Consider the following 25,991-nt stretch of genomic DNA (forward strand, 5'->3'; position numbering starts at 1 on the left):
GATAAAGAAAATTTTCCAGAAAGTCAGACAGATCGTTGATGAAAACCAGAAAAAGAACAGGGCCCAGAACGCTGCCTTGAGGAACTCCAGCCTGCACAGGAAGGGGGGATGAAAGAACTCCATTTAGGGCCACACATTGGCTGCGACGGGAGAGAAAGTCTGCGAGCCATGAGTGGAGATGGCCTTGGATACCATAGGAAGAGAGTTTGGTGAGCTGGGTAGGGTGCCAGACTGTGTCAAAAGCAAGTGATATGTCTCGGGATATGGCTCTGATTTCATGTCCAGCATTGAGTACCTCCATCCACTGTTGGGAGAGCAGAAGCAGCATATCCAGGGTGGAGTGACCTGGTCTGAAACCAAATTGATGATCGGAAATCAAGCCATTGGAGAAGAGGAAGGTTTTAATGTCTTAAGCTGTGATGGATTCCATAACCTTGCTGATGATTGGGAGAAGGCTGATTGGTCTGTAGTTGCAGGGATCTGTTTTTGTACCTTTTTTATGCAGAGCAGTGATGTTTGCAGATTTCCAAGCAGATGGCAAATGACCTTGAGCAAATGAGATGGTGAATAGAACAGAGAGAGAGAGTGTGAGCAAGAGCAGAGGAGCAGGTTTTCAGGACATGTGGGCTGATGCCGTCTGGACTGGTTGCAGAATCTGAGTCGAGGTTAGACAGCAAGCTCTCCACCTTGTCAGGAGAAAAGGACACAGAATCCAGGCACGGTTGGGGCAACTGGGTAAGGTGGGTACAGAAAGCGATGGGTTTTGGACACAATATTTCGATCCAAACACCGAGTTTAGGCATTCAGCCTTTTCACGTGCGGATCAGCAGTGCGGCCATTTGAGGTAAGGGAGGGCATGGAGGGGGAATATACACCAGAAACAGATTTGATTCGACGCCAGCATGATTTGGAGTAGGAAGAGAGGTTTGAGAGTTCAGACTTGAGATGAGAAGGATGTTGTTTTCTGGGTCTCCTGTGTGTAGAAACACACTTGTTCCGAACTTCATGGAAGGAACTGTGATTACACTCATTTGTGTTTGCTTTCCATGAGGCAAAGGCAAGTTGTTTCAGGACAACTGCCTCGCCACAAGCTTCAGTGAACCAAGGGTGGGAGGAAGGGTAGGACAAGTGAAGATGAGAGGGGATAAATATGTGCATGAGGGAGAGCAAGTTTCTTTGAAAGAATTCCCAGGATGAGTTGATGTTGGAGAAAGTAGCGATAGGAGATCAGTCTCGAAGTTTGATGGCTGATTGGAAACCCTGCCAGTCGGCCTGAGTGAAATGCCAGACTCGACGGCGGTGAGGTGGTTCTCTGATATGAGGTGAGGTGAGCAGGTTCCAGAGAGATGTCCACTTTGACAAGGACATGGTCAGAAGAACCGATTGGATCGGAGGAAGAGCAGCAGATATTTTCTGGAAAATTTGTCAAAATCAGATCGAGAAGAGATAGAGTACCATTGGTTGAGATCTGGGTCTGATTTGATTGATTTGACTGATCCAGGGAAATTGACTGATTAAGTCAGTCTCTTTGAGTCACAGAAAGTTTTTACTGAAGTGCCATGGCAGGTGAGAGAGGTACCCACACCCAGCCAACTGGCATGATGACAATTGAAGTCACCACATATGAGGAAGAGAGAGTTCGGATTAGAAGATAGAAGTTGGTCCATGTTTTCGTATAGTGAGGTGTAAATGGAGTCATCACTGTTTGGTGGACGGTACAGTACACATATAAACATGAGGTGGGAGTGGAGGGGAAGCCGTAGCCTGAGGTATTCCTGGGGGCGTGGGGGAGTGAGGGCAGTGCATGGAGAGTGAGGAATAGAGTCTTTGATGAAGAGAGCAACTCCTCCACCAGGACGAGGCTCAGGTCTGTCATACCGAAGGAGGGAGTAACCAGGGAGAGATACTTGGGAGTCAGAGATGTCTTGAGGGAGGCAAGTTTCTATGAGGCAGATTATGTTTGGTTTGTCAGAGGCAACCTATATGGAAAGATCTGTAAGGTTTGAGTGAAGGCCCCGGATATTTGAGGTCCACACTGTTAACGAAGAGGGAGGAGAGGAGTTTTGGGGGGCATGGAATGGGAGGGGAGGGAGAGGGTAGGACAAGGGATGAGGGGGGGGAGGTAAGGAGAGTTGTTGAAAGAGTGTGGGGGATTGTAGAATAGCTCGGGGAGGGCCGGATGAGGAGGGGAAAAGGCTCTGTGAAGGCAGCTGTGAAGCTGTGAAGGGGGCAAGAGAGTGGGCAGAAGGCAGTTGAGTATTTGAGGAGGTGGAGTGATGAGATGGAGGTGAGAGAACAAGGGAAGGAGGCAGCTTTGTGGATGAGTAAGGGGGGGAACTTTGAGTCAGGTGAGGGGTTGAATGGTGGGAGAAGGGTGAGTGGGGAGAATTGAGGGAGAAAGGTGATGGGAGAGTTTTTGATGAAGGTGAAAGGGAAGCTTGAAGGGAGAAGAGTGTGATGGTTGCTTTGAGAGGAAGGGGTGAGAGGGGTGAGTTGGCACTGAAGTTGGAAAAAAAGAATGGTTGATGGAATGCGAACATTAATTGCAAATTCTTCATGGTCTTGGTCTTCGTGGGGTGCCACCAAAACTGATCAATCTGATACCTGAATTGTACTCTGGAACTGAGAGTGCTGTGAGATGTGGTGGTGCCATCTCTGACTTATTTCCAGTTGTTACTGGAGTTCATCAGGGGTGTGTACTGGCCCCCATACTTATCAGCACTTGTGTGGACTGGATTCTGGGGAAGATGTCAGAAACATCAAGCTGCGGTGCATCATTTGGGCATGTCAACATTTCTGACCTTGATTTCAAAGATGAAGCAGTCGTCTTTGCGGAGATTCTGGATATCTTTCTGGGGGCCCTCAAAGTGCTGAATGAGGAGTCGGAGTCACTGGGATTACGGGTTTCCTTGGTCGAAACTAAGATCCAGGCTTTCATTGACATCTTGGATGCTGCTATCTTGTCTGTTTCTGGTGAGGATGTTGAGATCACAGAGAGATTCACTTACCTTGGCACTGATATTCATATCTTCGCTGGTTGTGAGCCAGACGTCAGTAGACGTCTGGCCAGGCCTGGGGAGTCATGGATTCACTGGACCATGGGTTGTGGTGCTGTTGGTGCCTGTGCAGGAAGACGAAAGTCCAAGTCTTCAGGTCCTTGGTGCTTCCAATGTTGCTCTAAGGATGCGAGACTTGAACTATGACCAGGGATCTGAGACAGAGATTTAATTATTTTGATACCGAGTCTCTTTGGAAAATTCTTGGCTGTCACTTGTCGGATATTGTGTCCAATGAGCTGATGCTTAGAGAGACTCAAATGAGATTTGTTGCCCGCATAGTCCTTGAGCGTCAGCTGCGGCTATATGTACATGTGGCTTGTATTCCTGACGCTGATCCTGCTCACAAGATTCTCTCAGCGAGGGAGCCTCATGAGTGGAGGAGGCCATCTGGCCGAACACATGCCTTGTGATTGCAGCAGGTTGATCCACATCTCAAGGAGATATTAATGGGGCGAGGCATCTGCCTGTGGGATGGCGAGACAGAGGACCCTGGAGGACCATCGGAAAGTGGACGCAGCGACGCATTGCTCTGGCACATGGGCCCATACCTGACCTGACCTGACCAATATTTGTCGACTGAACAACGGAATCAGGCACTCTGGGCTGATGAATTGAAGTTTGAGCTTTTTGGATCAAAGATATGCCAGTTCGTACAGCAAAAACCTAGAGAACATTACGACACTCAGTGTTTGCAGCCACATGTTAAACACGGGGGAGTAGTTATTTCTGTGGTTGTCTGGGGTTATATCTCCACTTTTAATTTTGAGAAACTTGCTAAAAACCTCCACCTCCAATGGAATAAAACAGTGTTGGAAGACCAAGGTTACAGCTGGTGTTCCCCAAGTGTTAGAATGGCCTCCCCAGCAATCAGACATGAGTCCCATCGAGGCCATGTGGGATTACCTGAAAATACAAAAGAACAATAGGAACCCAACTCACCTTACAGAACTGTAGAATGTACTGCAGGATATTTGGCACAATATCCCTGCTAGTTATTCAGTGGTATACAGGAATTATGGGCAAAAGAGTAATGGCACTCAAAAAGGAAAAGGGCAGACACACAAAGCATTGACTGACGTGATAAAATTATGCTGTTGTTCGTCAGTGGCTTGATGGAAACTTTCCTAGAAAGTAGATCGGCCACCGTGGTCCGATGGAGTGGCCGGCACACTCCCCAGAACTTGCACCTCCAGATTTCTTTCTTTGGGGCTCATGAAAGATCTTGTTTATCGTGAAAAGCCTCGTACCATTCAGGAATTGAAGGCTCAAATCACTGCAAAGTTTGAGGAAATTGATATCGAACTCTGCAGACGTGTGTGCCGCTCTGTGCCTGCTCGGCTGCAATTGTGCATCCATCACGAGGGAGGGCACTTTGAAAATTGCAAGTAAAACAGCTTGGTACAGTTCCGTAATAATTTTTACTTGAATAAATGGTTAGATAAACATGTCATTCATTTATTTGTACCTTCTTATACACTGTAATACAAATGGCAAACAAACAATCAACTGACAAAAATCGGGCACTACTTCTGACTCAATATATATATATATATATACATATACATATACATATACATATATATATATATATATATATATATATATATACATATATGTATATGTATATGTATATGTATATATATATATATATATATATATATATATATATATATGTATATATATATATATATATATATATATATATATATATATATATATATATATATATATATATATATATATATATATATATATATATATATGTATATATATATATATATATATGTATATGTATATATATATATATATATATATATATATATATATATATATATATATATATATATATATATATATATATATATATATATATGTATATGTATATATATATATCGAGCCTGGTGTTGGCGCAGTGGTTAGGGCAGCGGCTTGGGATCCAAAAGGTCCTGAGTTCAAGCCCCATTGGGCCACTGAATTAATACACCAGGGGGTTGACTCAGCCTGTCATCCTTCCGAGGTCGGCGAAATGAGTACCAGTGTACTGGGCCGGTGTATACCCTGGTTAAAATAGGTGTACCAGATCCCTGTGTCGTAAGAGGCGACCAGGGTTGCGTCAGGAAGGGCATCCGGCGTAAAACATGTGCCAAATCACTATGCGGATCATACGGATGATCCGCTGTGGCGACCCCGAACGGGAGCAGCCGAAAGAAGAAGAAGAAGATATATATATATATATATATATATATATATATATATATATATATATATATATATATATATATATATATATATATACATACACACACACACACACACACACACACACACACACACACACACACACACACACACACACACACACACACACACACACACACACGTAGTGGAGAAAAAAAATGGAAACACTAATTTAAAGTCACCTAATGGGGCGTTGGGCCACCACGTGCGGCCAGTACAGCCCGTATGCACCATGGCACAGAGTCCACCATCATCTAGAAATTCTGCAGGAGGGATGTAGCACTTTTCTTCCATGAGAAAGTCAATCAACACACCTGTGTGAGGGAGCTGGAGAACGCTGTCTCATGCATCATTCCAGAATATCCAGTCAATGCTCGATTGGGATCAGATATGGTGACTCGGCAATGACATGTGGATAATATCAGTGTCATGCTCATCAAACCATTGGGCAACCACACCTGCTCTGTGGATGGGGGCATCATCATCCTGGAAGTAATCCCTCACATAGGAAATAAATGCTGCAGCATGGGGTGAAGATAATCACTCAATATCATTAAGTCGTGATTGGCATTGACCTTGGCTTATAATTGGGAATGACTGCACCCAAATTATGCCAGGAAAATGCGCCTCAACATTACAGAACCACCCGAACCCTTCACTGTTGGAAACAAACACTCACGGTTGTAAAGTTATTTCGGTTGGCGCCATGTGCACTCGTCTCTTTGGTGAGAACGTGGGGAAGGATGATTCATTTAACCATATCACATTTCTCCACTGCATGGAAGTCCATTGCCTGTGCTCTTTGCACTAATGCACTGAAAAATGTGCATTGCCAGGTGTAATGAGTGGTTTGTGCACTGCAACCTGACTATGGTATCCTGCTCTGTGGAGTTCTTAGCAGATTCTTTTTGATGAAACTGGCTGCTCGCACCCCAGGTTTAAATTAATCGTCAATTGCTTTGCCTTGCATTTCAAATTAATGCATCGATATTACGATCCTGGAGTATGCACTTCTGCCCACTGTTGGCCTTCGCTGATGATGTCTTTCCCTCGGAGTTCCATGCCGACATCACCTTAGACTCCAATGCTTATGAAGCATCAGCAAGTTGAGCTATCTTTGTCACTGAAGCTCCTGCAAAATGCACCCCAACAATCACCCCTCTTTCAAAGTTACCGAGGTCTTCTCTTACAGCCTTGCTCTCCATAATTATAGGCAACCATGCCTGTGGAGCATTTTTATACATGACCCTGAGCATGCTGTGCTTTTATTTACTTAATTAACACATGGGCCACTGCTGTATAAGCCGTTGCTTTCAATATACATGGTGTCCCTCATGTACCCAGGTGTATGCATTTTTTTTGTCGACTTACTGTATATGTGTGTCGTGTGTGTGATTTAGGTTTAAGGAGGAGATAAGCGCTCTATCTCTATCTCTATCTCTATCTCTATCTCTATCTCTATCTCTATCTCTATCTCTATCTCTATCTCTATCTCTATCTCTATCTCTATCTCTATCTCTATCTCTATCTCTATCTCTATCTCTATCTCTATCTCTATCTCTATCTCTCTCTCTATCTCTCTCTCCATAATGTTGCTAAGATTTCTCCTTGGTTTTTATCTCCATTTGGGTTTCAGGAGGTGGGAAGAAGTTCTCCCAGAACTCGAAATCTCCACCTCCTTGTTGGTAAAGGGTCATGATTCATGAAGAAAACTGTGAATCTTCGTTCTCATAGCCTCATTCCATGGGATCTTTTCAGAATCTTCAATGAACCTCTGACAGCCTTCACTTCTGCCTAGTTTGTAGTGATATTCCCTGGAATGGTTTTTGAATACTCAGTTAGGCGTTTCTTCATCATTCCTGTAGCTCCGACTATTACTGGTACAATTTTGGCTTTCTTCAATTTATAAGTCCTCTTGACCTCATTTTTCAGATCCTGGTATTTAGTCATTTCCCTGATTTCTATGGCATTTAGTCAAAAGTCATTGGGAACTGAAACCTCGATCAACAATGCTGACTTTTTCTTTTTGTGTTTTAGCAATATGTCTGGATGCAATACTTTGTTTGCAATGTCCACACTTGAGGGGATCATCTTGTCGAACATGAGCATTACTTTGTCATTTTCAAGGATCGCATTTCGTTTGTGTTTCCATGATTGTCCTGGGACTGAGATGTTGAAATGTTCAGATGTGCCAGTTGATTACTCTGCAGACGTTGTCATGTCTTTCTGTATATAGCTGTTCTGACATGAGTGTTTTAAATCCTGAAAGGAGGTGACTGGTACTTTCTGTTTCTACCCCACAAAACTTGCATTTGTCCATTTGGTTCTTCCCGTCATTTTCCTCAAGGCATTAGTGTAATGTCCTTGGTGTTGAGCATTGATGATGACTAGTTCTCCATCCCAATTCATTTGACCTCTTCTTAGCCATTCCAATGAACCTTCATTGTCAAGCTCTTTATATATATATATATATATATATATATATATATATATATATATATATATATATATATATATATATATATGTACTGTATATCTTCCATTCTTCCTGCTCTTTTGTCATTCTCCCATTTGCCAGAGTATATCTGCTGATATTTATTTTTGTCGTTTTCCTTTTCTTTCTTTGCCATTATTGGGGCTGTGTTTGTTTCTGTTTTGTTTTCCTGTGTATTATCCATCATTTGCACCTGCTTTTGGAAGTTTGTTGCTGAATAGATAAAAGGTCCCTTTTCTGGTTTGTTGTTTTCTTACTCGTTTATAAATCTCATCTGATAGTCTGTTGAGCTTTTTACATACTCCGCTCGAATTCCATTACATTGGGACCATACTCTCTACAGAGCGTTGGTGCTGCCAAAGCAGTCTCCAGGCACAATCCTGAATGGATCGCCACTCTGACGCACGATACTCAATCATCCCAGCAAGCTGGTACTCATTTTGCCGACCTCAGAAGGATGACAGGCTGAGTCAACCCCACCTGGTATTAATTCAACGGAGATGCAATTTGAACTCAGGACTCTCAGATCCCAAACCTGCCACCCTTATCATTAAGCCAGCACCAGGCGTACTCCGCTAGTCCAACACACAATATTTTGTGCACTTGATTAAGCTCCTTCAGACCACCGCCCTTTCGCCTATGTAAGTTCAGCCTCGGTATGCATTGGTTTTTGTAGAATATCTTGTGAATAGTGAGAAGTTTCCTTGTTTTGGTGTCTAAATTGCTGATCTCCAGTTGTGGCTAGTTTATAATTGCAGAGCTGTATTGGAATACCGGCACTGCAAGTTTGTTTATAACTTTGGTTTTGTTTCTTGAAGAGGGATGACTTCAGAATTGGTCTTATTCGGCGTAGGTACTCTTTGCTGATTATTTTACTCATTTTTTTAATGTTGTACCTAGGAACCTACCTCTGTTCCAAAGTATTTGTAGGATGCTTAGTTTTCTTGTTCCTGTGTTGTTGTACTTTGATCAATTGAGATGTCTGTTATTTTTGTTTTTCCTTGAACAAATGTGCATTTGATGCATTTGTCAAGACCAAACTCCATTGAGATATCCTCTGAGTACTGCTTTACTTGTTCTAGTTGATCTGCCAATTTCTTATCATTTGGGACAAAGAGTTTTTAGATCATCCATGTACTTTATCACCTTTCTTGTTTCTTCGGTAATTTTTCTGTTGAATGTCAGATTGTATCCGTGTCCTTGTTCATTGATGAGGTTACTAAGCCTGGTGTTTGCTTAGTGGTTAGGGTGGCGGCTTGAGATCCTAGGGTCCTGAGTTCAAGCCCCGTTGGCCGCTGAAATAAAGTACACCAGGAGGTTGACTCAGCCTGTCATCCTTCCGAGGTCGGCAAAATGAGTACCAGTGTACTGGTAAGGGGGACACTGCATCAGCGGCATAGCCGCGTCCCAACCAATGATTGCAACCAGCAGCCACAGGCTGCACTCGATAGAGAGAGATGAGGTTACTCAGTGGGTCCAGAGCCAGACAAAATAGAAGGTGGGAAAGGCTGTCACCTTGTAAGATACCATGTTGTATCTTTACTCCTTGGATTTCAATCTTTCCTTCCACGTAAGGTAGTATCAGAGTTGTGCTCCAGCGCGTCATTGTTTTCTCAATCAGTGTAACTATGTGGGGGTCAGTTTTGTACACTTGCATGCATTTTATAATCCATGAATGTGGGAAACTGTCAAATGCCTTTTTGTAATCGATCCAGGCTGTGGATATGTTGGTTTGTCAGAGCTTGAAGTTTTCGAGTATGGTTTTGTTTACCAATAAATGGTATAATGTTCCACAACATCCTCTTTTACGTCTTTTTCTGCTCTGCCTCTAAAGCTCCTTTTTGAGTGAGGTGGTTGTAAACTGCATTGGTGATTACACCTGTTAAAAATTTGTATGTTGTTGGTCAGCATGTTATTGGACTATATTTGTTGGGTCGATGGGTTTCTTCAGATTTGGGAATGAGAAGAGTGTTGCCTTCTGTGAACCATTCATCCATTGGCTGTTCCCCGAAGATGAGTTTGTTAAATGCTCGAGTGTTGTGAGGGTGGAGAGCATGTAGTTGCTTTCGGCAGAAGTTTGGAATCCAATCTGGGACTGAGCATTTGAAGTTTGGCGCTTTTGTGAGATGTTTTCCAATCTTCTCTTCATCAATTGTCATTGTGTGCATTTCCTGTAGATGTTGCTTTTTCTTTTCCAAGTGTCATATCCAATTCTCCGAATATGACTTCACACATGCCAATGGGAATACGCAACTTTAGAAATGATACATGACTGTGTGTGTGTGTGTGTGTGTGTGTGTGTGTGTGTGTGTGTGTGTGTGTGTGTGTGTGTGTGTGTGTGTGTGTGTGTGTGTGTGTGTGTTCATACAGTCTCAGTTTGACTCTCAGGGCACTTTTAAGCTGCCATTACTAGCGTGAAATTTGTAATTCAAATAGTCTTTTAAACATAATTTTCAGGATTTAGATGAAAGAGTATCAATTTCAAAATGGTTAACTATAATTGTCCTGTTCCTGAATGAAAATTGGACTCGGGAATATAGGAAATACGAAAAATATTCATGGATGATAAGTGTCGAGTTCCTATCATTGCCTGTTGGCACAAGTGAGCGGCGGCAGTGAATATGACACACACACACACACACACACACACACACACACACACACACACACACACACACACACACACACACACACACACACACACACACACACACACACACACACACACACACACACACACACACACACACACACACACACACAGATGCTTCTCCTTTTATCAATAGATGCAAAAATCGAGTATCATTTATTTTGTGGCCCCGGAACCAAACAAAAAATACATATTTATAACGGCCCTCACAGTCCACTCCCACCCCTCCCCCCAACCCCCCTCACCTTCCCAAACATCATTAATAGTAAATATTGGTTCACGCGTCAGTAAGTGACCACTATATTCGTTATGGGTGTGTGTCTGTCTGTCTGTCTGTCTGTCCCGAGCATAGCTCCGTGGGTTTTGATCCAATTTTAATAAAATTAGGGTGCGAGATTTGTATCAATATCTATTGTGTTTTCCAGAGAATGGGCGTGCTATGCCCATTATGGGCGGAGCCACGCCCAAAAAACGTGTCTTAGGGGGTAGCCGGTTTCAAGTTACATCTTCTCTGAGGGGGTTTGTCGAATCTAGCAGGGGTTTCTGTATTTGGTTAGCCCAATGGCACCTGCATAGCCCCACGGAGCTCGATTTTTCATTTTCATCCCAAGGTCAAGGTCACAAGGTCACGAACTTAGAAAATGTGAAAAAATTCAATAAATTGGGCATCAAGCTCCTAGGGTTTTCAACTGTTTCGAATGAAAGTTGGTATGTAAGTAGTGCTCTTCGAGTACTACAACTTTCATCATTTACGTTTTTCCCGATTCCCGCCAGTTTGCCCGTGGCGTCCCCTCGAAGGTCAAAAAATAAAAAAGGCGAACCGTGTACATTGCTCGTGAATCGTCGCCGTCTCCAGACTTGTCATCATTTTAAACTTACCCTGTGCATTGAGAAGTCCCAGATATGTCATTCCCATTAGTGTTAAGAAGCAACCAAACCAGATATGGTGTCTCCCTCTTGGAAGTCCACCTGAGTTTTGAGAATGACGGCATGGTCTTTCCAATTGCAGGCGGCCATTAAATAAATCACCAAGCCTGCCATGTTCACACAAGGAAATCCCACAAGGTTAAAGTCTACTCGCCCCAGCAGCGATGGTCGAAAGTTTCGGTAGAATGCACCCATCCACAAACCCTCGGGCCATGCACCGGTCCCCATCTTCTGGAGTTTTCAATACAGAGAGGTGCGAGCTGTCAGCTTTTTGGGCGAATTCAGAAAGTTCTCCAACTCCTTAGTTATGCAGCAGCACAACCCTTTCTCACCAGTACATTTCCAAGTAATTTTGGCTTATTTTTGAAGCTTTGTTCGCCATTTTAGGTCACAATCCTAATCTCAAACACACAGGATACTTTATGTTGCCCCGAACACCCCCATTTCCTGGGGTTTCTGCACATGCGCACCGAGCATGCTGGGGTGGATTACATCATTTTGGAAGTTGCATCTTCTGTAAGAACAAAAAGGAAAGCAAAATAAATTCTGCTAAACCACATGATCACAAAATTATCACCACATTTCGTCTTTATTCGAGCTTTGTGGCCAAAACCGTACATCTTGTTTAAATCTTAGCTGCATTGAATCCCATGTATTCCTCTCGATCAAGAGTTGGTATTTGTTTGGTTGAGGTGTTTGAGAAGGTGATAGGTGTGCCACTTGGGGAGTGGGGTGGGTGGTTCAGGGATGGTTTGGTGTGAGTAGGTATGTTGGAATGGTGAGAGCGTCCTGTGAACAGGCATAGAGAAGAGCTTTGTGAGATATTAGGATGGGAGATTTACTGAGACGTTGGAATGGAATGTAGTGAGAGGGTTCAGGTGGGTGATTTAGTGAGTTGGTAGAATGTGTGATATACTGAGCGGTTTGGGGTGAAGTTTTGCAAAAGATAGGGCGAGTTATTCCCTGTAGGGGGTTTGGGTGAGTGATTCTGGGAGTGGATAAGATGGTTGTTTGATAGCTTGGTGGAGGAAGGAGAGGTGGACATAACCACAATGAAGGAGGGGTACATGAGTGTAAATTAAACATTTGACATGCATTGCAGTCCCAAACTAAATGGCACAAGTTTCTTTGACACCATCAATACACTAAATCGTCCTTCAGATGAGCAGCTCTGAGTGGTGGCCAAATAAAAGAGATCTTTCACTGACAGAGGAATTCTGACACAGGTAAAGGTCATTTGCCCCATGACTGAACACCCCTCCCCGTTATCCTCAGATTACATACCTAAAGGAGTTTACATGGGAGATGTCATGTCACGGTAACGGCAGTTTTGGGCTCACAGGATAGCTGCAAAGGTAACGTGCTCGTGTTTGAGCTGTCTATTCTGGTATCAGTTCCCTGTTCAACTAAAAATACTATGCTATCTGTTTTCAAAAATACAGGTGTTGCATCAATGAGTATGTCTTTGGAAGTTATGTTAAGCCGGGTGTCCTGTCTGCTTGCCTTTGCTTGTGGATCTTCAAGATTCCTGGGTACCATTCAAAATCCTGCAGTTGGCCAATGTTTGCTGCCATTTGCCAAATTCTAATTTATTGCCGTGATCTACAGATTGTAGTTGTTGGGACAGCTTATACCAAGTCTCAGTTAGATTGTGGTTGTAGGTACGACTTATACCATCTTTCAGGTAGATTGGAGTTGTCGGTACAGCGTACACCATGTTTCAGGTAAAATGCTCCCTATTATCGGTCAAGTTTGGTGAATAATTGTTAACACCGTGGCGTTCCTCTTAGCATTGTGTGGACACGTTATTATACACCTGCTGACATTACAGCTCCAGATCACTTTCACAAGGTTGACAGGTGTATTAACAACAGCAGTTTTGGACTCAGGTTTACAATTATGACTTCCAGTGAGTGCTTGTTGATGCTTTTCTCCAGAAGCCAATTGGACGTTTTACGGATTCAGGTACTGTCATTATTGAACTTGATAACAACTGGGAGTACGAGGATTCGATGATGTGTTCGTGCAAGTAGTAAGGTCCATTTGAAGGTTAAGTTAATTATTGTAGTGTCATGGATTTCAGTGATTATCTCATTGCAACATTGTATCGGTTTCAACAATGCTGAGGAATGAGCTGCTGCAATGGAACGACGGCCTTGTGTGAAAGCAGAAGGCATGACGTGTCATGGTTTGAGATAATGACAAGAGAAAGGATGGCCCAGAGCAAAGAGGGTTGTAATAAGGTGTGCAATTGTTTTCTCTTTTCTTTCCTTCAGGGATTTCAAGGAAAAACTGGGCCACCTGGTCCTCCAGGAGTCATTGGACCTCAGGTAAAGACAAGAGCAAGTTCATCAATCATATATTTTCCTGGAAGCCTTCATGCCACAGACAGTGTTGGAATGCTTTACTGCCTGTTGATAGATGATTATGTATGAGTGTGTTCTGCATGACTTCACAATGGGTGCATCTTCGAGATATTAGATGCAGCACTCACAGCATCCTTCTGAGGACATGGGAAGTCTGCTTCCTTTCACTCTTCACTTGTGTTATTGTCCTTTTATCCACAAGAGTGGAAGAATTAATGAGTGGCAGGAATTGAATCCTTGGTGTGTGTGTGTGTGTGTGTGTGTGTGTGTGTGTGTGTGTGTGTGTGTGTGTGTGTGTGTGTGTGTGTGTGTGTTTACGCAGTTGTTTCGATGTGTGTGCACATTAAATGTGTGTAAATTTACAACTGTGTGTGTGTGTGTGTGTGTGTGTGTGTGTGTGTTTACGCAGTTGTTTCGATGTGTGTGTGCACATTAAATGTGTGTAAATTTACAACTGTGTGTGTGTGTGTGTGTGTGTGTGTGTGTGTGTGTGTGTGTGTCATTGTGTACGCATGTGTATAGTTGTTGGAGTAAAGTGTTGGAGTGACAATATAATTGGACTCGATCACAGGTGTTATTTGTGATCAGTGTTATGTAAATAAAATGACAGTTTTAGAGTTGTAATTCCATTTTTTGCAAGTTTTGTTTTTTTTGTCATTGCTTTTTAGGGTTCAACAGGCCAGACTGGACCCATGGGAGAGCGGGGTCACCCTGGCCCTCCTGGCCCACCGGGTGAGCCGGGACTGCCAGGTCCAGATGGAAACGAAGGCATGAAGGTCGGAAATAACGGTTTTATGTGGATACTGCAATACAATTTTTAGTTAAAGCAACAACAACAACAACAACAACAACAACAACAACAACAACAACAAACAAGGGGTTGGGAGTAATTAAGGTATTGAAATGTGTATCGATAAACAGTATGAGTAAAGGTGATAACTAGACTATGCAATTTTACATTGATAGTTGAGGGTATACACTGAATTTTAATCTCACTCTCCAGGGATTGATGTTGTATTGAATTATTTAATGCAGGTGTTTAAACTCTGACACAAATTCAGGTAAATTGGTCTCAAGGTAAAGTTATGAGAACACACCTGTTCGATAAGAAAAGTATAATTCCTGGATGCTGTCCTTCGAATAACCCAAGTGGTTTTTAATGACCTTTGTTTAACCTTTCACCTCCCAATCACTGCTGTTCATCTTACCGTTCATGTTGTCCCCCAGGATCCATGGTAAACGTCATGGCCATGAAAATTATAGCTTATAATCTGTCCCTCACCTCTTGAGCTCTCAAAATCTTGGAGTTACTCAGTGAGGACTAGAAAATGGAATACCCACACTGTTGATGAGAGTGGAAAATCACGACCACACTCTCAAAGTCAAACTACAAGTGTTATCGTATCCATAGACTCATGAATTACCCACCACAAGTATGTGAATCTGGTGGTTTATTCTCATTACTCCAAGCTCCTCGTGCACATTCATGGAGCACCCAAAACCACCACCATCACACGATCACACCACCATCAATCAACTTGGGTACAAAACACGAGCTATGCTAAAGCATGCTCAAGACACAGCTTCGTCTTCTTCTTCTAATGTCTGTGTGGCGTCATTGGCAGGGGGTACAGCTGCGCCGCTGATGCAATGCCCTCTGCTGATTCTAGCGGGAATTTGTAATTTGTTCATGGTGCCAGCGATAGCTCACCCACTCTTCAAAAAGGACACTATGGAATCTTTAACGTCCACCAACTAATCCCAGTAGAGGGGACATGTATGTTAACATCCACCCAAGCGACGGAACACACATTTATGAATCACGCTTCCTGTGAAATACTGGGATGACACTTTATCGCTGGGTATGGATTCAAAGCTTGGCTAGACAGCTTGAAAGTGAGTGTGCCTACCTCTGGGCCATTCTGCCAGCCCAAGACACCCACTCTCCCTTTATAAAACTTAAGCAAATAGGTGTGGTAATCTTCATCCTGAGGAAGCCGCACTTTACGGATGGAAGGAAGTAAATTAATATAGAGGTCTCATTATAAATTAGAGGTCTCAGTACTTATTTGTCTCGAAAAACAAATCATGAAAATCACAATGACTAAATTATGTTTTCCTTCTATCTCATCGATAATGCAGTCTATGAAAGACTTCCCTGGAAAGAAATAATATCATATGGATAGAGTTCATGACTGGGAAGTTTATCATTTAGCCGGTATAAAATGGTAGGATCAATATGCCACATGACCCCCCCAAAAATTTTCAAGAAAAGGTTTAATGGTATCTTCTTGTTTTATTTGGTCTTCAGAACAACATATTAAAAGTTGCCAAACATGGTCTACCAGAAAGGGTCTAAATATGGCGTTAGTGAAAATAACTAAATGTACGATTGACATAAAAACAAAAACTGATTAAAATACTCCGAACTACCAAAAGAGTTACACAGTCTACCCTCGAGAAATTAGTTTTGATCTGCAGAGCGTATGTTCCAACGTACCTTCCCCGAATATTTAGTCTTCATTTTCATCATCTGAAACTGGCTCAGTAGCCACATAACCGCAGTTGCCTTCTTGGCAAGGTCCGCAAGCTCTGGTGCATTCAAGGCCATGTTTATTGCAGCTACATTTCAGTGTGCTGCATCATGTAGTGCAGTTGCAATGGATCATTTCGAGCAGAATGTCTGGCGCAGGGCTATTATGCATCAGGAGTGGAATATGTTTGTCCTCTTGCACATCCTAGCCCCATTCAGGAGGATTCATGCCGTCTTCCTTGCCCATCCAAACCATGACTTGTAGGTATGTCTGCCAAGAGTGAAGGTTTGTGGCCGAGGTTGTTGGACGCAGTCTTTTGGGTGTCACGAAGGTCTCTGCGGCGGCCACTTTCGTGCAAAGGTACTTGTAGCATAATGATGCTAAGACCTAAGTCACATTTGCTCTACGGCGAGGATACGGCGGCCATACGCCCTCTGAATAGACAGAAACGTGCGGCGGCCGCAGAGTTTCTGCGGTGGCCTCAGGGTGGCCCTACGCCGATTGGCTATATTTTACAAGTCGTAAGGTCGCCGTGGAATTATAACGTGGAGTTATAACTTTTTTTCATTTCTACGTTCGCCATAGCAATTCGACAATCCGAAAAAAAAAACTGGTAAAAAAAAAATTAAAAAAATTAACCCATTCATTACCATCCGTCTGGCCACACGTTCGCCTTAGGGCCCCTGCGGTCGCTTTGAGGCTACCTTGCGTCTGCCTTGAAAATCCTATGGCCGCCGCAGGGCCCCCTTAAGGTCACCGTGCGACATCAAATCAAACACCATACGGCAACCCCACGTTTTCGGTCTCCACAATTTCTAAGACCTTAGGCCTAAGTCACATTTGCTCTACGGCAAGGATATGGCGGCCGTACGCCTTCTGAATTGACAGAAACATGCGGCGGCCGCAGAGTTCCGGAGGTGGCCTCAGGATGGCCCTATGCCGTATGGCTATATTTTACAGGCTGTAAGGTTGCCGTGGAATTACAACGCGGAGTTATAACTTTTTTCATTTCTACGTTCGCCGTAGCAATTCGACAAGCCGAAAAAAAAAAAAAAACTTATTCAAAAAATAAAAATTAACCCATTTGTTACCGTCCGTCTGGCCGCACGTTCGCCTTAGGGCCCCCCTGCAGTCCCCCTGCGGGCACCTTGCGTCTGCCTTGAAAATTCTATGGCCGCCACAGGAACGCCCTAAGGTCACCGTGCGACATCAAATCAAAGACCGTATGGCAACCCCACGTTTTCGGTCTCCACAATTTCTAAATACGCCGTGCAGCTCCCCGAAAATTAAAAACATATGTGACTGCTACATTGTGTGACCGTAGAAATACTGCGGCCGCCGTATAATTGCTAGTGACCGTAGATTTTAGAGACCCCACGGCCGCCGTGGCAAATTTGACCTCGGCCTAAAGAGTCAGATTGGGTTCACAGCATTGCCTTGCAACCAGTGGTTCCTACAGTAAATTGATCTACCATTGGTGTGCAAAAGACCTGTGAACAGGCACGCAAGACAGATTCACCCTTGATGACTTTTTAGATAACAGATTTCTTCCCCATCCCAACGATTCTCAAAGTAGTGTCGCAACCAGAGAAGGCATGAGCAAACAATAGATCAGAGCAGACATCGTCACCAAGTAACCGTTTCAGAACTTCGATGTTATAAACATTTGGTTTCCCCTTGTCTGACCTGAAGTACAGGCCCTTGCTGTCCTTAGTAGTTGCATGATACAGCAGCAATACCAGCAGATCTGTGTCTTCTCCGATCTGGTTGTTGAATTGTAGGATTTCATTGTGACGGATGCTTTCACGATGTCCAAGTCTGCATCTCCTTCAGCTTGGATGATATGACAGCTTTTCTGCCACAAACGTTCAGAGATCAAGTGGATGAGGTCCTGTTTGTTAAAAGCATTTGAGAGTAAATCTTCCTTTCTCCCAACAAATGTTGTTGCATCTGACATGTTGACCTTTTTCGAAACCAGAGCTCAACTTTGTCGCTGATGCGTATTGTCCTTTGTACTTGGTCCTCCATCATATCCACCAAAGACAACGGTGGCATTGCCATACAGGTCTGATGTGGAAGTGCGTAGGCATCGGCAATTGAGCTGGAGGTGCTGCCTTCGGTCCATTTCAGTCGATGTGGAAGTGAACCACCATCTCGAACTTGGTTTTTCAAACCCGGGGGCGCGACCCCAACTGGGGTCGCCGAGCAAATTTCGTGGGGTCGTGGGCGTCCGCTTGCAGCGAAAAAAAATTGTCTATTTTCGATCGGGTTTCACTTTTACGGGATGTAATATAAACGGTTCGTTCAAAGTATGGGAACCGGCGCAACATGACGCTTGGAAATTAGTGGTTTGATTCACAGCCTCTCAGACTCAGACTCTGACTCTATCATTAACGTCTACAGGTAGTCGTCGACTTACGACCGCAATTGGTTCTGACCAATCGGTCGTAAGTCGAACAACATATATTTTACATCAAAAAAAAAAAACTTTTTTTTTTTACATACAAAAAAAAATAAACGTGGTCGTAAAGTCGAACAGTCGTAAGTCGACGACTACCTGTATTCACGTCTCCACATACGACTCGAGACCTTATTTGTGATGGCAGCACCGGCCTCCAGCAAATCTCGAGAACGTTCTTACCAGGATAAATTTCTGGACCTTGGATTTTACTACGTGGTGGATAAAAGTGGGACACAGAGGCCTCAGTGTGTGATTTGTTTCGAAGTGCTTTCTACGGAGTTTATGAAACAAAATGAGTTGCAGAGGTATTGGACTACAAAACATGTGCCTTATCAGGATAAGGAGAGAGCGTTCATTGAGAGGAAACTTCTTGCACTCAAGAATACGCGTCTTGACAGAGAGGGTACATGCCATCAGACCAATTATCGGGCATTTGAGGCCTCGTATCGAGTGTCGCTCCATGTTGCCAAGACTAAAAAGCCTCACTCCATTGCGGAAGAACTCGTGCTGCCATGTGCAAAGGACATGGTATCTCTGATGGTTGGGGAGGAAGCGACGAAGAAACTGGCAGTTATACCCCTCGCTGACAACACCATCCAATGCAAAATTGAAGATATGAGTCTGGACGTAACGGCTCAGGTCGTACAGAAGATCAAGGAATCGCCGTGGCACACCATACAGTTGGACGAGTCCACTGATATCGCATCGTACGCGCAACTCATTGTCTGGGTCTGCTTCATCAAGGCTGATAACTTTGTCGATGAGCCTCTGCTCATCAAACCATTGGAGGCCACCACCAAAGGCGAGGACATTTTTGGGAAATAGAGCAGTTTTATCGTGACCATGATCTGGACTTCAGAAAGTTGCTCGGTTCTACAGCAGACGGCGCGCCAGCAATATTAGGAGTGCGTTCTGGATTCAAGGCTAAATTGCTTGAGGTGGCTCCTCAGACCTCCATGTAAAACTGCATGATTCACCGAGAAGCGCTTGCCTCTCGTACTTTTCCAGAAACCTTGCAGAGCGTGCTCTCAGAAGTCGTAAAAATGGTGAATCACATCAAATCGAGCGCCCTCAACACTGGGTTATTCAGGCTATTCTGCCAGGAGATGGACGCCGACCATAAGAATTTACTATTCTACACTCAAGTCAGATGGTTATCTCGAGGAAACCTTCTTCTGCTCGTTTACGAGCTCAAAGATGAACTGAAGGAGTTCCTACGCACACAAGGGAAAACGGCAAGGGTAGCGTTGCTTGAGTCAGACTCTTGGCTGTTAGAACTGTGCTATCTGGTTGACATCTTTGAACGTCTCAATGTCCTCAACCGCTCCATCCAAGGCAAAGACGCCAACCTCATGATTTTTCACGACAAAATGAGCGGATTTCTGGCGACTCTAAAATTACTGGCAGACAAAGCAGCTGTTAAGCGCTTCAGCCTTTTCCCCCGTCTGGTGAAGAATCTAACGACCTGCCAGTACGATGATACTGAGCTCGACAGTCTTTATCAGGCGATAGCACATCACCTTCGGTCGCTCATTGAACAGTTCGAGCACTATTTCCCTGAGCTGGATGTGCAGTCCTTTTCTGTGGTTCGGGACCCTTTCACGGCTCCACTGGACTCGATTGCTGATGAAGATGATGCAGCGCAGGAAGAGCTTGTACAGCTCCAGCAGGATTCAGGAGCGCAGACTCTTGCGCGGACGAATTCGTTGTCGACATTCTGGTGCAAAATGCTGCCGTCGTACCCGACCCTGTCACGGCGCGCCATTAAGGTTCTCATGCCATATCCTTTATCATACTTTTGTGAGCAGTCGTTCTCCACCATGGTGGTGATTAAAACAAAGTACAGAAATCGCCTAGAAATGGAGCATGATATGATCCTGGCATTGTCATCTACTTCTCCACGAAGAGAGAAGTTGGTTTCTGAAAAACAGGCTCATCCTTCTCACTGATATATCTAAATGTCATTCGGACTAAACTTCTGAAACATTCAACTGCACTATTTGGATACTGTCAGCTATTCTCCGTTTACTCGCCTATGAAAACATGACGATGGTGAATGAAGTAAAGAGTAAATTTTCGTGTCATATGAAATCTTATCTTATATATTATGAATTGGGTTTTGAATATTTTGGGTCGCTCGATGTGGAGAGGTTCTGAAATTGGGTCACCACTAAAAAAAGAGTTTGAAAACCACTGATCCAGAACATAGTGATCAGTCTCTGGAATGGACTGAATAACAGCATCTTCTGATGAAGTAACATGCCATTGTATAGCGTCCAGAAGTTGTTCTTTTTCTGGCTTCTGCACACAATTGTTTGCTTCAAACAAGGATGGAGGATATGGGGAAAGTTCACATTTCATTACCTCATCTCGGCACAGATTTCCCGACTGAGATACCACAAGGAACCTCTGAAATAACAGTGCTGGTTCAATGGCTCGATCCTTGGTGATCTTTTTGGCCTGGGTGATGTTAGTGTCCTCACTGCAGTGTTTCATTTGTGTGAATATGAGAAGACAGATTGTCCTTCCATTTTATTCACTGTGTTTCTGCCAACAATGAAAAGGTCTTGCACATTGACAACCTCGTTAGCATTTATCCCTGGGATGATGTTGCGAAGGGTCACCTCATCGAAGAATGGAGAATGTTGTTCAAGCTTTGTGGCAATTTTGGCCAAGTCCATCTTGTCCCCATCTATTTGTGATGCAGATGCCTCTTGGTGCTGTTCGCTCATTGTGTATACGGTTCGACAGAATTCCTGCATGGCGTAGCTGTCGGTGGAGGATACAGGAGAAGACATTGTCCAAACAGCTCTTTGATGTTCAGTCATTCCACTTCCTCTTGTCAGGCCCCCTGTACTTTTAAGGGACTGCATCAGGGTCTGTTTGATCACCAAGTCTGATCCAAGGCCAGCCCAGTATTGGTCGGTGCGTTGGATCACATGGAATCCGTTTCTGAATTTCGAAAATACTGCAGAGTTTTCAGTTTCTCACGCCTGAATCTTCTGGAGGTAAAGATAAGCAGATTTAAGATAGTTGGGATGTCCAGCAGCAGCAAATATCAGAAAGCAGACAGATATAGCATGGAGGTGCATTTGCTACGACCCTGTGCAATTGGCCTCGACAAGGTCCCAGACCACTCCCAACATTTGCAGATAGTTCAGCCATAATTTGCTCGTTTTTTAACTATTAGATAATTCAGACTTTTTGGAAACTAGTGTATGGGAAATCCATTTGATACAATCACTTTTGAGTAATGTTTCCCAGTATATTGACTGTCAAATTTTTGCACGAGGATCTCAAATCCTGGCTCATCTGCAATGACTTTAGCTGCGATCTGGTGCATCAGACACTGACAAACAAAGAGGTGTCCCCAAAATTGGCGCTGCAAAGCTTTTCCATTCATCATGTGAACCACAGCGTTTTCACCGGAAATCGTCTGCAAGACCTCTTTCAGGTCACTCCCATTCATCATTACTCCTATGGCCCCCAACAGGTTTAGCTCACTGAAAGTCATATTATGCCCCAAGAATTATCCTCAAAGGATTAAAGTGATTGGAAAGTGTTCAATTCACAGGATTTGAGTAGATATCAGACATGTTCTAACATTGGCTGCCATCTTTTTCTAACCTCATATCTCAACCCTTTCTTTTGGTCCAATTTTTGGCAACTTTGATATGTTGTTCTGTAGTCCTAATAGAAAATAAAAATACCATAAAACGTTTTCTTGCAATTTTTGGGGGGTACATGGCAATTTTTCCAGATTTTGACTCTCCTAAAAGTAACTCAGTTGGATGACGTCATACATTATAGGAGTTCAGAGAGACGATTTGTCATTTAACGGACCCCTGGTATATACACAGATTTAATACTGTTCAATGAGTCTTTGAGTTTTCTTCCTTTCTAACACTGGAAATCTCCTGGCCCTGTTAATCGGATGAGATGTTTTTTCGACTTATGGAGAAGGCATCCATCTATCAACATGCTGATCGAGGGGAACAGGTTGTTCAACCGGTGGTGTGACCTTGAATAGGTATTGCCTGTCCCTCACTTCCAGCAAAATTAGTCGCAAGGATCCAGAAAGCAATGGCGGTAACTGGTCCGACGAGTCCGACGGGGCTGTCACACTATCAGGTTGTGAATATGAAGGAGTAATCACATACTGTGCATGTAATTGTTCTTCACATCTCTTCCACGCAAAACCACTCGCTCTCACATCATAGTTCATCAGGCTAACGACCTGAATGACAGTCCCAAAAACCTACCGTGGACCTTTTCCAAAATTCCGGGCGAACACGAGTTGACCTTGTTGGAAGTTTGTGGCATGTTCAAGGTTATCTTAGAACACTTTCACTTGCTGTTTTGTTTAGGTTGCTCTCTCTTTCGAGTGCAGCCTTATAGTTGCTGGTTGCATCATTGGTTAGGGACGTGGCTATGCCACTGATGCAGTGTCCCTATTACCAGTACACTGGTACTCATTTTGCCGACGTCAGAAGGATGACAGGCTGAGTCAACCCCACCTGATATTAATTCAGCAGCCAACAGGGCTCAACCTCAGGACTCTAGGATCTCATGTCGGACACTCCAACCACTAAGGCAACACCAGGCTTTAGGTAGCTCTGAGTGCACTGAATCATATTCTAGGTTGTCTGTTCATAAACAGTTCAGAAGGCAATTTCCCAAGCGAAGTCGGTGTTTCTATCTCTGTTTGTTAATCAGAACCTGCCAGTCTAAGTTTGTAAGGGCTCTCTAGTATCTCCGATTTTGGTGATTTTTTTTTCTTGAAATTACTGACAGAACATTCTGCTGAACCATTGGAAGTCAGGTGCCATGGGCCAGCCATGGTATGCTTAATATAATTCACCATGAGAAAGTCCTGGAACTCGGCACTGGTAAATTGGCTGCTGTTTTCACTCACGAGGTGCTCCAGCAGAGCAAATAAACTGAAAACGTGATGAAGGCTTTGAATAATGTTTGTGGCAGTGATGTTCACAATGGGGACTACTTCAAGGTTCTCTGAATAAGCATCCACCACAACAAAAAACATTTTCCCCTCGAAACGACCGGCCGGATCTAAATGAAGCCATTTCCAGGGACCAGTGCATCAACGCCATGGTCCTGGCGACCCCCGGCGCAGCCTTCACCTTCTCCCGACACATAGCATTCGATTCCACAGAACTTTCCATGTCTTTAGCGATATTTGGCCACCACAGGTATCTCCTGGCCATTTTATATTATTACCGTGACTGAATGTTCAACAAATATATCGATGAGTAGAGTCTGCCGTAGAGGCGTGGGAATAACCACACGAGATTCGAAAGCACGATATCATTTTCAACAGAGAGTTCCAGTTTTTTTTTCTTGTGGTCACATCCTCTGGATTTTCATTCCCCCTACGTTTTGTGAAATGAAGCACTTTGCTGGGAATTGGATTCTTCTTCGTTTCAGCCACGACGACAGCAGCAGCTTTCACAATCTCATCACTTTTCAACAAGAGTACTTCATTCTTCACTTGTTCACGGCATGTGGGATGACCCTGTGTGGCTTTTTTCACGAAAGGAAATCTGCATAACCATTTTCCTTGTCCATGTTGAACTGTATCGTGTCGTTGTAACCTTCCAACAGTGAGGACTACCTCTTGATCCTTACTGACGCTAATTGTGACACTGGTTTGTGCTCGTTAATCAAAGTTACCAGAGGTTTATGATCCGTCATTCATTTGAAGTCTCTCCCCAGAAGGTATTGCAGAAAAACTTTGTCACACCAAACGTGACTCTCAAGAAGTCCCTCTCGATCCAGAAGTAATATCTCTCGACATCGTTCAGAGTTTTCGATGGGTAAGCGAATGGTGCAAACTCACCATCTTGACTGGTTTGAAGTACAACTGCCCCCACACCAACGGAGGACACACCCGCTTCTAGAACCAACCTCGCATTAGAGTTGTAATGATGTACAGTATCTAATCAGACATTGTTTGCAAGAAAATAGTCCTCCTAAATGTTCTTTGTGTGCCTCAACATTGCCACCATCGAAAGCCTCGAATGAACCCACAGCCATCATGTTGGTGGAAGAGTTTTTCCTCGCACTAGTTGTTACGTCCATAGATGTAATAATCACAAGTATTTGAATCAGGCGGGTTTATTCTCGTCATCCCAAGATCCTTTTGTGCATGGGTGTAGCCCTCCAAACCCCCCCTCCCTCCTCAACATACCACGTCATCAACTTGGGTACAAAAGAGATAGCGCTATGCTAAAGCATGCTTAATATGCAGCAAGTAATTCCACAACAAATCAAGGTTTCCAGCTTCTTCCCACAATTATTGGCAGTTTGTGTCCAGTTCTAAGGTGTAGGGAAATTGAAAAGGGATTTAGCACTGACACCTGTGAGTGATACTGATGGTGTGGGGTTGAAGCTCGGTGTCAGGGAGCAAACCTGGAGAAAACAGGAATTGTTCTTAGAACCATAATAAACAGAAATGTTTGAGAATATGTTCTTGTTTAAATTTAGAAAAGCATGAAACATCCATCATTTCCAGACAGAGTTAAAAAAAAAAAAATACTTACAACACCCTTGGATGATGGAGGTTTATACTCTTGACAGACCATCAGGGTGCTCATAACAAGGTGTTTCCATGGCTAAGAACCATTCTTGGAGAGTTTGCTGCACTGTCATAAGGTGCAAAAATGTCGACCGAGCTGCCACTTGAATCACACCAGTGAGGGCAAAACAAGATGGCTTTTCAACCCACTGCACCTTGTGACATGTTTCAATCTAAAGTTCAATGCCATTGGGAGGGAGGAGGAAGAGTAGTTGTGGGGTGTGGGATAATTCTGATGGTGGTTGGTGAGTAGCATAAAGGTGATGGAGTGAAGATAAGATGAGAGATGGAGAAACGGAGAGTAGTTGCAGCACAGTGATTACAATAAATTGAAATCAGCTTCAAACAAAACCTCTTCTATAAGCAACCATGGTTCCAAATGATTTGCATCCAACAGTGTGCATGCAATTACGCATATCTGTTGTTATGGTGAATCCCAAAGGACACTTTGGATCAGACTACAATATGCCATGAGTTGGCATTTAGCATTTCCTTTCCAGCCTCTTGTCTTCCTTTAAAATGCATGTTAGTAACTTTGAGCTCATTTAAACTAATTAGGAACCCTTTGGCAAGCAGTGTGCTTCGACTAATCACACCCCATTGGCCTTGAATACGTTGATATGATGTTAAACCCCATGCCTTCTCCCTGCTCCCCACCCCTCTCCTG

The 25,991-nt window shown here is 43.6% G+C and overlaps 1 protein-coding gene across 3 annotated transcripts in view; it reads left to right on the top strand.

Annotated features, from left to right (window-relative positions):
- LOC147012952 (uncharacterized) overlaps positions 1–25,991 on the top strand; it is a 571,074-nt gene that overhangs the window by 399,497 nt on the left and 145,586 nt on the right. For all 3 annotated transcript variants that reach the window (XM_085854308.1, XM_085854309.1, XM_085854310.1), the window contains 2 exons: positions 13,645–13,698; positions 14,403–14,510. In XM_085854308.1, coding sequence (XP_085710434.1) covers positions 13,645–13,698; positions 14,403–14,510 — 162 coding nt within the window. The remainder of the gene's footprint in view (positions 1–13,644; positions 13,699–14,402; positions 14,511–25,991) is intronic.

Source organism: Eptatretus burgeri, chromosome 14, assembly GCF_056783735.1.
Source record: "Eptatretus burgeri isolate ZD-2024b chromosome 14, Ebu_testis_v1, whole genome shotgun sequence".
Taxonomy (NCBI): Eukaryota; Metazoa; Chordata; class Myxini; order Myxiniformes; family Myxinidae; genus Eptatretus; species Eptatretus burgeri.